We start from the raw sequence: 16,699 nt of genomic DNA, 5'->3' as shown, positions 1-16,699 counted from the left end.
ATTAACATGAAGACCTGAGACTAAGTAAGAACTACCATTGGATACTTGATACTCAATTCTAACCCAGTAAAGAGCAATACTAATCTGTCTTGATCACAACTCCAGAAGATAATCGTCTATCCTTCAACACAGGCTGAAGAAAGACCAGAAGAGAATTGAGAATTGAAAGAGAAACTACAGTTTGCAAAAATGTACAGCTTGTAAAACGCCTAAGTCTACCAAACTTTGACAACACAAGAAATTGCCTAAGCCCGGGGCACCTGGGTGGCTCAGTCATTAAGCGTCTGCCTTCGGCTCAGGTCATGATCCCAGGGTCCTGGGATCGAGCCCCGCATCGGGCTCCCTGCTACGCGGGAAGCCTCCTTCTCCCTCTCCCACTCCCCCTGCTTGTGTTCCCTCTCTCACTGTCTCTCTCTGTCAAATAAATAAAATCTTTAAAAAAAAAAAAAAAAGACATTGCCTAAGCTCAAACTCTTACTGCTAGTTCAATCAGATACATGTTTCAAGATAAAACCACAAACTGATATAATGGTAATTCTGCACAGGCTCACGTGTCCTAATGACACTAACTGTACCAGCAACTCTCTAGTTTCCAAATTTTCACCAATCCTTACCAAAATGTTTCAAAACTAACCTGAGGCCCCAAACTCCTATATGTACCCTTCCTTTGGAGACACCCCACAGTTCCTCTGGTATTTGTACTTGCTTGGTGCAGCAAGCTAATAAGCCTAGCTTTGATTACTGGGTGGTTTTTGGTCAATGGATGTCACTAGTATAAATGAATCAAGTGCTCCCTTCTGAATGAGACACAATGGCTTCAATTTAATAGGCAAAGGTACTAAATCCTATATTCTACACACAAATGCCTCACAACATTACCAGTATTAAATAAAACCTTATCAGTATTAACCATGGCAATTTTGTTAAACAAATAATAATGTATGAATTTGCAGATATATAACTGACAACCAACCTGTGTTAATGGAAAAACTTGTAATCTTAAGAAATACTAACTGAATATAATTTCTCTGTACATAAAAATGTATATTTGATATGTTTTCCAAAAGGCCCCCAAATTTTGATATAGTTGATTTTAAGTTAACTACTCTAGCAAACCACTATAAAAATAAATGAAAGATTATAAATGCAATGGCATGTGGCACACTATTGTTGTGAATATGCTTTATTTTTAAGTAAAAAATGAATCCTAGCTGAAACAAAGTGTTTTGCCTCTGAATATTTTAAGCTTAAGAGAAAAACTCATTAATAAGGAACATATTTTCATTTTTCCATATTTTTAATTTTTTATAAAGATTTTCATTAAGTTTCAGTCAATAGGCAGTTTTTAAACTTAGGCTTCATGATCCTTTTGACTTCATACTTTTAAATGGAGGCATTTCTCTTCAAAACATGACAAATTTCAGAATCCATTAAAAATTATTTTATTCAAATTATGTTTTCCAAAAGAGAGGGTTCTGTGCTAGTCGTCTTTGAAAGTTTTCATACCTACAAAAGAAAAAAACATATTAACAAGAAAATTAAATCTTTCATAATCTACCAAATGACTTCTCAAAAAGCATACAACCTTAAATGTCACTTCTAAAAAGCTAAGATAAAAAGCCAAAAAAGCTAAAAAGTTAATCTGGAAGTTTAATTATTCTTATAAAAGGACAGTAAGCACTGTGATTTAAGTATGACTGGCTTGTACTAGAGAGCACAAATCATAATAAATTTTATTAATTTTTTACCTTCTGCAAGCCTGACAGCTAGACCTAAGAAAAAAAATCAAATCTCACTCCTCCTCCCTCATTTCACAGATGAGTAGACGACAGGAATTTGCTCAAGGTCATATACTTACATTTTAACAAAGCTCAAACCTAATACCTTCCAGAGCTATCCATGCTACACCATGCTACCACTGCTCAACAAATTCTCATGTATCCCCCACCACTGGGATATTCAAAGTGAAAAGAATACCTATAAAACAGAATTATGGGAAAGCTAGGGAAATAAATTTTACTAATCATTTAAGTACAAGGTACAGTATATATCATCCTGATGCCTGATGTATATCTACTTTAGACCAAGCTTTCTAAACTTACAAAAAAATACTGCTTTGTATTTCAAGACTCATATATGGTTACTTATAAATAAAAATATTAAAAAATTTACAGCCTTAATTGTGGTCCCTACACATAGGCAATTGTATTTTCTTGTCTTTATAAATTTAAAATGGCTACTATATAACAATATTGAGGGTAAGAACATTCCTTGATGTGAACTCCATAGTATACTTTTTAATGGCATGCCACTGTAAACGTATGCTGATGTTCACAATAAAAGAATATGTTTAGATGTCAAAGAGGAAATACATTCACCGGCAAAAAATATATATGGTTACTAAAAGCCTTAATATTAGAGATACAAAATGTCCCATACCATTTCAGAACCACATTTGCTGGAATGAACATTTCAGATGGACTTGGTGTCATCTGGGCCTGAGAGACAGCAAATGATGAAGCAAAATTGTAGAAGTTGTCCAACATCTTTTGTGTGAACTGGAAAGTTAATAATGAGTAGATTAATGAATTATACTGAATATTCCACTTAGACCTTAACATTTTTAATTAAAAATGTTCCTGCATTGGTTTTAAGGACTGTGAGTTCTAAAACAGTCTAATACCGCAAGTTAAAGAAAGTCATAAAATGACACTGTGACACAAAATCTTAACAATCTGCCTTTAGTACTTTCTTCATATCTCAAAGAATTTCTGTGGTTTTTAACAATTTTAATTTCCTAACATATTCATTTTGGGAAAAAATTGGGCAAAATATATAAACAGTCAATTCCAATTACAAAAAAATACACATGAGGTCAAAATGAGAAAAGATGTTCAACTTCACCAGTGGCCAAGAAATACAAACCAAAATAATAGTGATATTCAAATTTCATCCAACAGTTAGGTAAAAATTTAAGGTCTTAAATATTAGTGAGAATATCTATCAATATGGAAATGAAAAAACTGTCTCATTCATACAATGACATACTATACAACAATTAAAAGACTAGATTTATTCCATGTATCAACACAAGTAAGTCTTAAAAATAATGCTGAGTGAACAACACCAAGTTGTAGAAATTTGTACAGTATACCATTTATAATTATTTTAAAAACACACAAAGGGGTAAGTCAACAAGAATGGAAAAGAGAAGAGAAATAAAAGGAGTTTCTACAATAATGGTTAAAGAAAAGAATACCTTGACTACAGTTATGCAACAGACCCAGAAAATAATGAGTCCACAGAAGAACAAAAAAGAGTTTCGAAGAACAAAGAAGAATTTCAAGAGGGATGTTTCCAAAACAAATTTAAAATTGCTTTTTAAAAATATACTGAATAGGAATTTATACTTGGCAGAGTTTGGGCATCAATTAGACATGGAAACAGAAATCCATGCAAAGGAAAAAATGAAGCATTTATTAACCAAGAAAAATAAAAAGTCATACAAGAAAGGAAATGTAATCATAGTACTACACCTGGCTCAGTTCTGAAAAATATTTACCTGATCATAATACTGAAAACTCTGAATATTAATTTAGTGAAAATCTATAATAAAAAGGTGTGGGGGTGCCTGGCTGGCTCAGTCAGTAGAACATGCAACTCCAGGTTGTGAGTTCAAGCCTCACGATGGGGTGTAGAGATGATTTAAAAATAAAATCTTTTAGGGGCACTGGGTGGTGCAGTCAGTTAGGCGTCCGACTCTTGTTTCGGCTCGGGTTGTGATCTCGGGGTCATGACATTGAGCTCTGTATCAGGCTCTGCACTAAGCCTGCTTGAGATTCTGTCTCTCTCTTTTCCCTTTCCCTCTGCCCCTCTCCACCGCACATACTCTCTCTCTCTCTCACACTCTAAAATAAATACATAAATCTTTAAAAAAATAAATAAATAAAATCTTAAAAACAAAAGGTGGGAAGAAGAGACAACTCTGTATGCTGGAAAGCAGAGGAGTGAGAGTGCTAAATCACATTAGGTATTGGAAAGTTGATGGAAAACACCTACAACAAATAAACTGGTTAAGATTAAGCAAGTTTTTTCGGACACATGGAAGTAAATACAGGAAGAAATAGGTAAAGAAAAAAAAATGAGGGAGAGGTTGAAATTGACTGCTTTTGAGGAGCAGAATAAGAGCAGAATATAAGAAGTATAACAGGACAACTGTTTTGCATGTAAAACCATCTGATGTTTAAGCCACGTACATATATTATTAATAAAAACAAAATCAAATAAGAGTAACTACGAGTATGTATTAGAAACATGTTTAAACAAATAAGGCCATACATATTTTGTGGATATATATGAATGTTTCTTTTAAAGTACTAACATAGGGGGCGCCTGGGTGGCACAGTCTTTAAGTGTCTGCCTTCAGCTCAGGTCATGATCCCAGAGTCCTGGGATCAAGTCCCACGTTGGGCTCCCTGCTCAGCGTGAAGCCTGCTTCTCCCTCTCCCACTCCCCCTGTTTGTGTTCCTTCTCTTGCTGTCTCTCTCTGTCAGATAAATAAATAAAATCTTAAAAAAAAAAGGTTTATTAAAGTACTAACATAGGATGGCAAAGATACATGAAGTTAGAAGAGTAGCTACCTGGGGAAGAACTGGAAGAAGAGAAACAGTGAGGCCAGCAAGGTGTATCAGAAATACTTTTTTTTTTTTAATTAGTAGCAAATATGGCAAATATCAGTTAAATCTAGGCAGAAGACACTCAGAAGTCTTCATTTATATTGCACTATAAAGAGAGCTCCACAAGGATAACTATTATTTTGTCTACCTATTTTTATTTGTGCTTAGAAAACTCCTGGCACACAGTAGGCATACAATAAATACTGGTGGAATGTACTTTCCTAGATATGTAAAATATTTCATAATAAAATGTTTAATAAAAAATACATATGCTTTATTTTAAAAGCTCAAATAATTTATAAATATATAAAGTCTCCTTGCCCCTTTACAGGGATAACATCACTTTGGTATGTATTTTTCAGACATTTTCTAATACAGTCATTATGGGATACTATTAACTACTGCTTTACAATTTGCTTTTTTCAGTACAGCAGTTTTTTAATTACTGGGGGAAAAAAAAAACATTAAGACCTAGACTCCGTCATTCTTAATTCAGCCTGTTCTCAAGAGATCATCTGACAAGTCTGACTTTAAATTCATGGCCACAACCCTCATGAGTATGCTGCCCAGCAAACTCATAAGGGGTTCCCAGTCCATTCACCCTCCTCCTCCCCCAGAGGACTTATTTAATAATCTTTTTTCTTTAAATTTCCAATACTCCTTTCCCCTCAATCTTAGCTGATGACCTTGTTTCCTGTTTCACTGAGCAAAGAGAAGGTATCAAGAGAGAACGTGCATAAGTTCTCATCACATTTATCAACCTCCTGCATCTGTATCCATATAGCCATTACTATGAATACTGTCCATTATCCAACCTATTGTGCTCTCATTTCCTACTCAAGGGGTTCAGCAATTCTCCCCACTCTCCTGCATTATCAGTTTTTCTTTAATGCTTCATTCTCATCAAACATGTAATATCTCCCATTAAAAATAGTAAAAACAAAAAAAATTCCTTGTCCCCACTGCCTCAAGCAACCAAACCATTTATCTGCTATCCTCTGTAACTACATTCATCAAGAGTCATCTATATTCACTGTTTCCACTTCCTCCTCTCCAGCTCACTCCAAATTCCCCTTCTACTCTCTGAACTCTTCTAACTTTTTAATGACTTCCATCTTGCTGAATCCAGTGGATACTTCTTAGCCCTCATCTTGACATCAGCAGTGTGATACTACTGAGGCTTCCTCCTTCTTAAAAACCAGTCTTTGGGGCGTCTGGGTGGCTCAGTCGTTAAGCGACTGCCTTCGGCTCAGGTCATGATCCCAGGGTCCTGGGATCAAGTCCCACATCAGGCTCCCTGCTCTGCGGGGAGTCTGCTTCTCCTTCTCCCACTCCCCCTGCTTGCGTTCCCTCTCCCGCTGTGTCTCTCTCTGTCAAATAAATAAATAAAATCTTAAAAAAAAAAAAAAAAAGTCTTTGCTTGGCTTCCAAAACACCACTTTTTGGGTCTCCTTCTACTTCAGGCTGCTCTTTTTCTTTCTCTTCATCTCTTAAGCTTCTCAAATTTGAAATGGCCCCGAGCTCAGTCACTGGCCAACTTTTCCATTTAGTTACTTCTCTAGTAATCATACACCCTTCAAAACTTTAGATACTGATGACTCCCACATTTTTATCCATATCCCAGACCTCTCTCTTGAACTCTACACTTGTCATCTCCAGGTGGATGTCTAACAGGTATCCCAAACATAGTACAACCAAAATCCAACTCCTGATTCCACTCCCAGCCCATACTTGCTCTTTTCATAATATTCCTGTGTTCAAGTTCCTCAAGCCAACATCCCTGGGCTATAATTGATGTCTCTCTTTAATCTCAGACCTTTCATGTGATCCACATCATGAAACACTATCGGCTCCATCTTCACATTTTCTCCAGAAATCAACTACAGGCATACCTCGGACATAATGCAGTTCAGTTCCAAACCACTGCAATAAAGTGAGTCAAATGAATTTTTGGGTTTCCTAGTGCACATAAAAATTTTGTTTACACTATACTGTAGTCTATTAGGTGGGTAAAGAACATTATGTCTTTAAAAAAATGTACATACCTTCATTAAAAATACTTTATTGCTAAAAAATGCTAAACATCATCTGTGCTTTCAACGAGTCGTAATCTTTTTGCTGGTGGAGGGTCTTGCCTTGATGTTGATGGCTGCTGACTGATGAGGGTGGTAGTTTCTGAAGGTTGGGGTGGCTGTGGCAATTTCTTAAAATAAGACAACAATGAAGTTGGCCTCATGGATTGACTCCTCCTTTCACTTAAATCCTTAGAGGCCATTGTAGAGTTATTAACTGGCCTAATTTCAATATTGTTGTTAACAATATTTTTCAGGAAATAGGGAGGCCCAAGGAGAGGGAAAAAGACACGGGAATAGTTGGTAGGTGGAGCAATCAGAAAACACACTTATCAGTTAAGTTCTTCATCTTTTATGGGCGCAGTTTGTGGTGTCCCAAAACAATTACAATAGTAACATTAAAGATCACTGATAACAGATCACCATAACAAATACAATAATGAAAGAGTTTGAAATGTTCCAAGAATTACCAAAATGTGACACAGAAACACAAAGTGGCAAAATGCTGCTGGAAAAATGGCGCCAACAGATTTGCTCCATTTGGGGTTGCCACAAACCTTTGGTATGTAAAAAACACAATACCTGCAACACTCAATAAAGTGAAACGCAATAAAACGAGGTATGCCAGTACTTTTAATCACCTTCACTTCCACCTCCCAAACATCCCTGGTTCAAGTCATTATCATCTGTCATCTAGATGTTCACAAGAGCCTCCTAACTGATCTTCTTCCTTCCCACTACAGTGTCTGTCCAAAAATGCAAAAGTGATCCTTTTAAAATATAAGTTAGATCCTATTACTCTCCTGCTCAAAACTCTCTTATTTCTTCTCTTCCAAACAGAATTTGAGTCAAAGTCCTTATAGGGCCGCCTGGGTGGCTCAGTCAGTTAAGCGTCTGCCTTCGGCTCAGGTCATGATCCCAGGGTCCTGGGATTGAGCCCCGCACTGGGCTCCCTGCTCAGTGGGGAGTCTGCTTCTCCCTCTCCCTTTGCCCCTCTTCCTGCTTGTGCTCTCGTGTGCCCATGCTCTCTCTAGTAAATAAATAAAATCTTAAAAAAATAAATTAATTAATCAAAGTCCTTATAAAAGCCAACGAGGTACCATATGATTTTATCCTACAGCCCCCTCCCCAATTATCTCCCATCTCTCACCCTTGCTCACTCTACTCCAGTCACAAAGACCTTCATATTATTCTTCAAACAACAGATTTCTACCTCAGGGCCTTTGCTTTAGTTACACCTCTGCCTCCATCATTCTCCTCTTCAGGCCTTTGCCATACAGAGGTTAAAAGTCAACCATCATGGAATTATGCCACTTTAAGCTCCATGAAGACAAGGATCTTGCTTATCCAGATAACAACTATAAACCCACAGCCTAGCATACTAACTGTGGGAGGGAAAAAGAAAAAGCTAATATTTAATCTCATTTTTAAATCACTTTGAGCTATTTCATCACTATAAAAACAAGTCTCATCAAAGCATTTACAAATTTTAAAATACCTATAGAAGAAAGCAGGCAAGCCAAATTATCCATGGAAGCTAGTAACTTACGCCATACATGTTTTTACCTTCATTTTTACATGTTTTCTACCACCAGGCTAATTTTTTAAAGTATAGAATCTGGAGGGTGCCTAGGTGGCACGTCGGTAAGGCACTTACCCTTCAGCTCAGGTCATGATCCCGGAGTCCTGGGATCAAGCCCCACATCTGGCTCCTTGCTCAGCTGGCAGCTTGCTTCTCCCTCCGCCCCTCCCCCCTGCTCGTGTGCTCTCTCAAATAAATAAAATCTTTAAAAAAAAATGAAGTATAGAATTTGGTTTTAAAATATTTTTAGAAAATAATGTGTATTGCATTACCTGAGTGAATGAGTCAACTGAGGATACAGCAGCATTGCCTACTGGAGTCTGCTGAGCCAAACTGTCCAATAATTCCACTGAAATTCCAATCTGAGCAACAGATGGAGTTCGGACAATATTCATGGCTCCAAAAGGGTGTTGGCTTCCTTCTCCTGAAAAAAATTAACATGTACCACAAATTTCAAATTTAACTTGTAGCCATACAAATTCCTTTGTAAATATGTGAAAAGCTTCTGATCTACATGCACTAAAAAGTTGTTATATGAACGTTTGTCTCTTTTAAAAAAAAATGTAAAATGCTAGGTTTTACCACATTAACAAAGAGTAAGAAAACTAAAATTTTCCCCACCAGAAAAACAGCTGTTACTTCTCAAACATTAAAATTACTATGGGTAGAAACGGAAAGTAACAGAATGAGAAAAATAAATGAATAAGCATTAATTACATTTAAAAATTCTCAAAGCTAGCTCCAAAGGAAGGATATTCTTTAAGTTTTACAATTAGTTTTAGCGTTTTCTTATTACTCCACTAAAGAAAGATCTTAAATTACCATTATTACTGATAAATGACATGGCATACTTTACTAAATGTCACGGATCACCCCATATAACACTTGATGTTATGTCATCAAACAGGCAATAAAGAAGCTTATCATAGGGGCGCCTGGATGGCTCAGTCATTAAGGGCCTGGCTTCGGCTCAGGTCATGACCTCAGGGTCCTGGGATTGAGCCCCATGGGCTCTCTGCTCAGCGGGAAGCCTGCTTCTCCCTCTCCCACTCCCCCTGCTTGTGCCCCCTCTCTCGTTTTGTCTCTCACTGTCAAATAAATAAAAATCTTAAAAAAAAAAAAAAAGCTTATCATAGGAAATACTTAGTAACTTTGTCCCTTTCAAAATCAATGTGTCATTAAGTATACACCCAAGCCTATAAATGCCATCTAACTTCTATGGGGAAAATAGAGGCCAATTTCTTTAATCCACATAAGACAATCAGAAAAGTTAGTCTGAAGGAAAAAAACCATACAATAGATTTTTGGTTATCTGCTGTTTTCATAGGACTATAAAATGTTTAATCAAATACTGAAGAACAAAAATCTGGAGCAACACATATTCCTAATAACTAGAATACTCCTTACAAATATCAAAACTCTCCTTAAATTTTCAAGCATATGAATAAAAACTTACAATGTATTTTTCTGTGATTTAAAAATACACACACACACCTCTCACTAAATAGGACTAACTTAAAATAGTTTTAATATTTTTAAATTAACTGTTTTATTAAATTTCCACATATTAATAAATTTTCCAGATTTGTTATTTCTATCATTGCAGTCAGAGAACATACTTTGTATGATTTCAGTCTTTAAATATGGTCTATCCAAGAAAATGCTCCATATGCACTTGAGAACATATCCTGCTGTTGGGTAGAATGTTCTGTGTTAAGTCTGTTAGGCCTAGGTGGTTTATAGTGTTCAAGTCTTCTATTTCCTTGATGACCTTCTGTCCAGTCATTCTATCCATTACTGAAAGTAGGATATCAAAGTTTCCAAGAATTATTGTTGAACTATTTTCTCCCTTCAATTCTGCCAAGCTTTGCTTCATGTATTTTGAGGTTCTATTGGTAGGTGCAAACAAGTTTATAACTGTCATTAACTTCCTGATAGATTGACCCTTTTATCATTATATAATGTCTTTATCGCTCATAATAATTTTTGTCATACATCTATTTAGTCTGATTTTAGTCCATCCACTCAAACTTTTAGTTACTGTTTGCATGTATCTTTTTTCATCCTTTACTTTCAACCACTTTGTGTCTCAATCAATAGTTGGATCATGTTTTTTTTTAATCCATTCTGCAAGTTTCTGCCTTTTAATTGGAGAACTTAATTTTGTGTTAAATAGATACTTGCTAGTGTACCATTTTAATTCTCTTACCATTTCTTTTACTATATATTTTTTGTTATCCCCTTAATTGTTGCAGTAGGGATTAACAAACATCTTAATTATAACAACCTAGTTTGGATTAATGCCAACTTAATATCAGTAGTACATAAAAACTTGGCTATGTAATTTCTCTCCCTATGTGTTGTCATAAATTATTTCTTTATACATAGCATGCCCATAAACATAGATTTACAGTTTCCATTTTTTTAAGATTTTATTTGAGAGAGCAGAGCAAGTGAGCGAGAGAGAGAGAGAAAGAAGGAGGAGCTGAGGGAGAAGCAGACTCCCCACTGAGCAAGCAGGGAGCCCAATGCAGAGCTTGGTCCCAGGATCCTGGGATCATCATGACTTGAGCCAAAGGCAAAGATGCTTAACCGACTGAGCCACCCAGGCACCCTACAGTTTCCATTTTATGAAGTTGCCTTTTATATCAAATGGGGGGGAAAGAGTTACAAACAAAATGTACTATACTGATTTTTATGATTAACTAGTTACCTTTACCTGTGTTCCTTTTTCCTTCATGGGAATTCAAATTACTGTCTCATGACCTCTTTTTTCAGCCTGAAGGGCTCTCTTTAGTATCTTTTGTAGGCTAAGTCTTTGAGTAATGACCCCCACAGTTTATCTGAGAATGTCTTCATTTTTTTTTTTTTTTTAAGATTTTGAGAGAGAGAGAGCACACGCATGTGGGGGGAAGGGCAGAGCAAGAGATTCTCAAGCAGACTCTGAGCTAAGCGTGGAGCTCAATGCAGGGCTGGATCTCACGACCCTGAGATCATAACCTGAGCTGAAATCAAGAATCAGATGTTTAAATGACTGAGCCACCCAGGCACCCTTCTCCTTCCTGATGGATACTTTCAATAGAGAATTGACAGTTTTCCTTCCAGTGCTTTATACCATCCCACTGCCTTTGGACTTCATTGTTAATGGAAACCAGCTGTTAATCTAAGAATCCTTGTTATTTGAGGAGTTGCTTCTCTTGCCATTTTCTCTTTGACAGTTTGATTATGATATGTCTTGGTATGGAGTTTATCCTACGTGGAGTTTACTGAACTTAAGTGTGTAATGTTTTTCATCAAATTCAGAAAGTTTTAGGGCATTATTTCTTCAAATATTCTGTCCACCCCATCTCTCTCCACCTTCTGGGACTCCTACTGTGCACATGTTGGTATACTTGGCAGTATCTCAGACATTGTTCATTTTTCTTCTTTCAGCTTTTCAAAGTAGGTATTTCAATGGACCTTTCTTCAAGTTCACAGATTCTTTCTTCAGCCTACTCAAATCTATCGAAGCCCTCTAGTGAACTCCATTTGCTACCGTACTTTTCAGCTCTATCATTTGTTTAGTTCCTTTTTATAATTTCTCTATTTTCTATTTGATGGCACATCATTCTCCTGGTTTCCTTTAACTCTCAGTAAATCCAATGTTAACCCTAGGGACAGTTTCTGTTCATTTCTTCTCTGAAAGGGCCTTACATTCTTATTTCTTTGCACGCTTCCTTTTTATTGAAAACTGGATGCTGAATATTATAATGCAGCAAATCTAGAAATCAGATGTTTTCCCCTCCTCAGGGTTTATTGTTAGTATTTGTTGTTTCCTTAATAACTTTTCTGAACCAATACTTTGAAGTCTGTATTTTTTGTCATGTGCAACCAGTGACATTTCTATTAGCTTAGTGGTCAGCTACTGATTGGAAAAACATTTCTTTAAAAGCCTGGAACCCAAAAATTCTCCCAGTCTTTGCAGGTCGGTTGTGTTTGGGATATCCCTTTAATACTAGCCAGGTAGTTTTCAACTTAGTCTTCACTTCCTGCTTACGCAGTCTTCACTTCCTGCTTACGCAGAGCCCCAAAGTCAGCCAGAAGTGAAAACTTAGAACCTTCTTAGTTCTTTCCTGAACATGTGCACAGCCCTGACTGTATACCGTCTTTGAGTTTCCAAAAATTTCCAGGTCCAAGAACTCAAAGCCCTTATTCCCCAAAGTATCTTATTCCGGGGTTCCTGGGTGGCTCAGTCAGTTAAGCGTCTGCCTTTGGCATGGGTCATGATCTAAGGGTCCTGGGATCGAGTTCTGCATTGGGCTCCCTGCTCAGCAGGGGACTCTGCTTCTCCCTCTGCCCCTACCCCCTGCTCGTGCACTCTCTCTCCCTCTCAAATAATCTTAAAAAAAAAAAAACCCACAAAGTATCTTATTCCCAGCCTTCCCTCCCAGGCTTTGTAGTCAATTTTTGCCCCAATCATTGTCAGTGCATCAGGCAGCAGTGATACATACATTCACAGGTAAATATTTTTGACAAACACTCCCAGGCTGTCACTTTACTGAGATAAAGGAAAGTCTTTTCAATTAATCTTCAAGGGAACTACCAGAGAAACCAAAACAAATTAGTGTCTACCCTTTAACAACACAGGTTTGAACTATGTGAGTCCACTTATACACATTTTTTTTATAGTACAATACTGTAAATGTCTTTCCTTGTGGTTTTAATAATATTTTTTCTCGAGCTTATTTTGTCTCTTATTATACATACGGTATATGTAACACATTTAACATACAAAATACACATTACATACATAACTTTTATGTCTTCAGTAAGGCTTCCAGTCAACAGTAGACTATTAGCAGTTACGTTTTTGCGGAGTCAAAAGTTATACGCAGACTTTCAACTGCACAGGAGATTGGTGCCTCAACCCCATGTTGTTCAAGGGTCAACTGTAATTATAATTTGTTGTGAATGAGGTCCATTCTGCTCCCTCTGGTACCAGTACCAAGAACATGAGCTATTATTTCCAAGGCTACCACTGAACTAAGGAACAGGGGATGGGTCCAAGGTAAGTTAAAATGTTACAAAGCTCACTGTTCTTACCAAGATTTAGCGGTTTTCTTAATTAAATGCTTGCCTGGTTGCTACAAAGTTTTGGTTAGTTTCCAGAGTCCTGAAAAAGATTCCGACGTTTTTGCCAGTTTTTGTTGCTGTTGTTGCTTTTATGAAGAGATGGACTTGTGAAGTTCCTTACTCCATTAAAACTTTGTTTTAAACCTAGAATTATGCTAAGGCCAGAAAATGTACTGCTATTTTTCTGTATAACAGGCTTCAATGACCTCAATCAAGGAAAAATGTTCAATACAACCTTTTATTGCCTTAGTTTTAACTACTCAGGGAGTGATCTGCCCAAGCATCTCTAACCCCTTCTTTTATCAAATGCAAGCTCCCAGCAAATTACTAAGTAAAACTGGCTAAGGCCCATTTTAAGAGATGGGACTACAGAAATATTCTGACTTCATTTTAAAGGTCTCTGGGACTAAGACAACTTAAAAGAAAAAAAAAAAGACTCAAAAGTCTTCAGCAATCTTCGTATTTCAAAGGGATCCACTGTTCAATTAAATCATTCTTTCAGTCACTCTTATTCTCAAAATGGGCTTGACACAGTAGTTGATAACCTTCAAGTACAAAGTTTCTTGTTTGTAAACCATAAAATACTGGGAAGAAACCCTGGAACATAATATAGAAACTTAGTGTTCAGGAGCGCCTGGGTGGCTCAGTCGTTGGGCATCTGCCTTCAGCTCAGGTCATGATCCCAGGGTCCTGGGATCAAGCCCCGCATCAGGCTCCCTGCTTGGCCAGAAGCCTGCTTCTCCACCTTCCACTCCCCCTGCTTGTGTTCCCTCTCTCACTGTCTCTCTCTTTGTCAAATAAATAAAATCTTTAAAAAATATATATATAGAAACTTAGTGTTTAATTTTGGATCTGAATTCATGACAGCAAAAGTAAAAAGAAAAACATGATCGGGGCGCCTGAGTGGCTCAGTCGTTAAGCATCTGCCTTCGGCTCAGGTCATGATCCCAGGGTACTAGGATCGAGCCCCGCATCGGGCTCCCCACTCGGCGGGAAGCCTGCTTCTCCCTCTCCCACCCCCCCCCCACTTGTGTTCCTGCTCTTGCTACCTCTCTCAAATAAATAAATAAAATCTTTAAAAAAAAGAAAGAAAAACATGATCAATTACATTGAGTCTTAGTGTCAAAAAATTAAACAAAAACAGGGAAAGTAAAACATCTGACCTGGTCTTGAAGAAACAAAATTAGAATAATTCCTCAATAATCATTCTAATAGTAAAAGCAGAAAATCTTTCAAAGGTGTTCCTCAAAGGGTCCCTCCTCAATGCAAGTCAAGAACCTAACATAAGGCACACCTCAGAGGAAGAAATCCTACAAACTAGTCTTTTACTGCTAGTACACAAGGAAAAGCAGTCTTCATCACTTACTGTCTGGGTCTAATGGACTTTTTAAAAATATATACATTTTAAGTCATTTTAGAAAAAAAATTTCACGAGAAGGAAGACAGTGAAAAACAACTTTATTAGAATTTTTAGTAAGTACTGAAGTTCAATAAATCCAAATATTCATTGCACATTTCCCAGGTTTTTAAGTTACAAAGAACCAAAATGAGCCACATTCTCTGAATACCACTGTTCACTGTCAGGAATAAATGTGGAATATATCCATCATATAAATCCGACTCTTGATTTTTTTTAACACATCTTCTAATAGCTTCTAACTTATTACTTCTGGTTCTTTTTCTAGCAACTGCATTATCAAAATTCAATACTTCGAACCCTGAAATTTTGAAAACTTTTAATGGCTCATAATTTGGACAGGCATCTTCTTTGATCCATAATTTGCAAAACACTGTCATTTTTAGATTTATAAAATTATTTAGAATAAACAATCCAATTAATCTGTTTCATTTCTACACCTATTGCCTTCTAATCGCCTTTGTTTACACACACCCATTTTCAGCAATGTCCACTTAGAAGCTGTATCCAGTCAATTTTAAAGCAAAAACATGAAAGAATACCAGCATAAAGATGGTGTCTCCAATCTCCTTTTACCTTTCCTGAAAGATGACATAATCTTTTAAAAACAATGCAATATGAAGACTCTAGGATAATGCAATGGTAACTAAGGTGCACAGGCCAAATTTGGCCCACAACCTATTTTCATATGACCTGTGAGCTAAGAATAGTTTTTACATTTTTAAAGGGTTATTTAAAAAATATGCTACAGAGACCATATGTGGCCCACAAAGCTTAAAATATATACTATCTTACCCTTTACAAAAACCTATGCCAAGGGCACCTAGGTGGCTCAGTTAGTTAAGCGTCTGCTTTCGGCTCAGGTCATGATCCCAGGATCAAGCCCCACATCAGGCCCCTTGCTCAGTGGGAAGTGTGCTTCTCCCTCTCTTTTTGACACTCCCCCCCACTCCCCGCTCATGCTCACTCTCTCTCAAATATATAAAATATATATATTTTTAAAAAGTTTGCCAACCTCTGCTCTAAGCTCGTCATTCTTCCATTTTCTTATTATTTCAAACTTTTTTTTTGCAAGGTTGAGAGCAATTGATGAGTAATGATGAAATAATTCCTTGGATGAAATAGCAAAATGTTTCACAATATAGAAAAAATAAGATTACTGGTATCATCAAATGCATCTTAGATTTGTAAGATGGTCTAGTAGACCCATATGGTAATTGATTGCAAGATAGAATGACTTTTAAAAATATACAAGGGGCACCTGGGTGGCTCAGTTGTTAAGCATCTGCCTTCAGCTCAGGTCATGATCCCAGGGTCCTGGGATTGAGCCCTGCATCGGGCTTCCTCTCAGCAGGAAGCCTGCTTCTCCCTCTCCCACTCCCCCTGCTTGTGTTCCCTCTCTCCCTGTGTCTCTCTCTGTCAAATAAATAAAATCTTAATAATAAAAATATAAAAATAAATAAAAATATACAAGCAAATGTTCTCTTTATTCTTTAGAAGACTTCTACAAAAGAATAAAACTCATGAAATATCAGTCTTTCTAAGAGTTATGAATGGCCCCCCAAAAGAAACTAAAAAACCTAAAAGTGAGTCCACTGGTGAGGATATTGCATGTGTGCATGGCAGAGATGACTAAAGAAAACACTTATGACAAAAATAAGTAATTCACCATAAATTGGCATTTAAACATGACATATGCTAAAAAGCTACATAAAACAGCTTAATTATGCCTGCATAAAAGCCTTCTTGGTATTGAATTACAAATCAAATATATATTTCTAAAACCTCTTTACTTCATTTCTATTGAAAGCCTGATAAGCCTGAAATTACATTTTTTACT

The 16,699-nt window shown here is 36.7% G+C and overlaps 1 protein-coding gene across 3 annotated transcripts in view; it reads right to left on the bottom strand.

Annotated features, from left to right (window-relative positions):
* Positions 1 to 1,426: 1,426 nt before the first annotated feature.
* The window catches only part of HIKESHI (heat shock protein nuclear import factor hikeshi), a 38,394-nt gene continuing 23,121 nt past the window's right edge, over positions 1,427 to 16,699 (bottom strand). Inside the window, exons 3-5 of one of the 3 annotated variants that reach the window (XM_006736208.3) lie at positions 8,603 to 8,754; positions 2,440 to 2,558; positions 1,427 to 1,506 (exon numbers count right to left, since the gene is read on the bottom strand). In XM_006736208.3, the coding sequence (XP_006736271.1) occupies positions 1,452 to 1,506; positions 2,440 to 2,558; positions 8,603 to 8,754 (326 nt within the window). In that variant the 3' untranslated portion in view covers positions 1,427 to 1,451. Of the gene's footprint in view, positions 1,507 to 2,439; positions 2,559 to 3,635; positions 6,600 to 6,721; positions 6,880 to 8,602; positions 8,755 to 16,699 lie in introns of those variants that run through there. The other 2 variants (XM_081798978.1, XM_081798979.1) reach the window with 2 other exon arrangements.

Source organism: Leptonychotes weddellii, chromosome 11 (genome assembly GCF_054177405.1).
Source record: "Leptonychotes weddellii isolate Sample4059 chromosome 11, ASM5417740v2, whole genome shotgun sequence".
Lineage (NCBI taxonomy): Eukaryota > Metazoa > Chordata > Mammalia > Carnivora > Phocidae > Leptonychotes > Leptonychotes weddellii.
The sequence above is the reverse complement of the archived record's forward strand: the minus strand, read 5'-3'. Positions and strand labels throughout refer to the sequence as shown.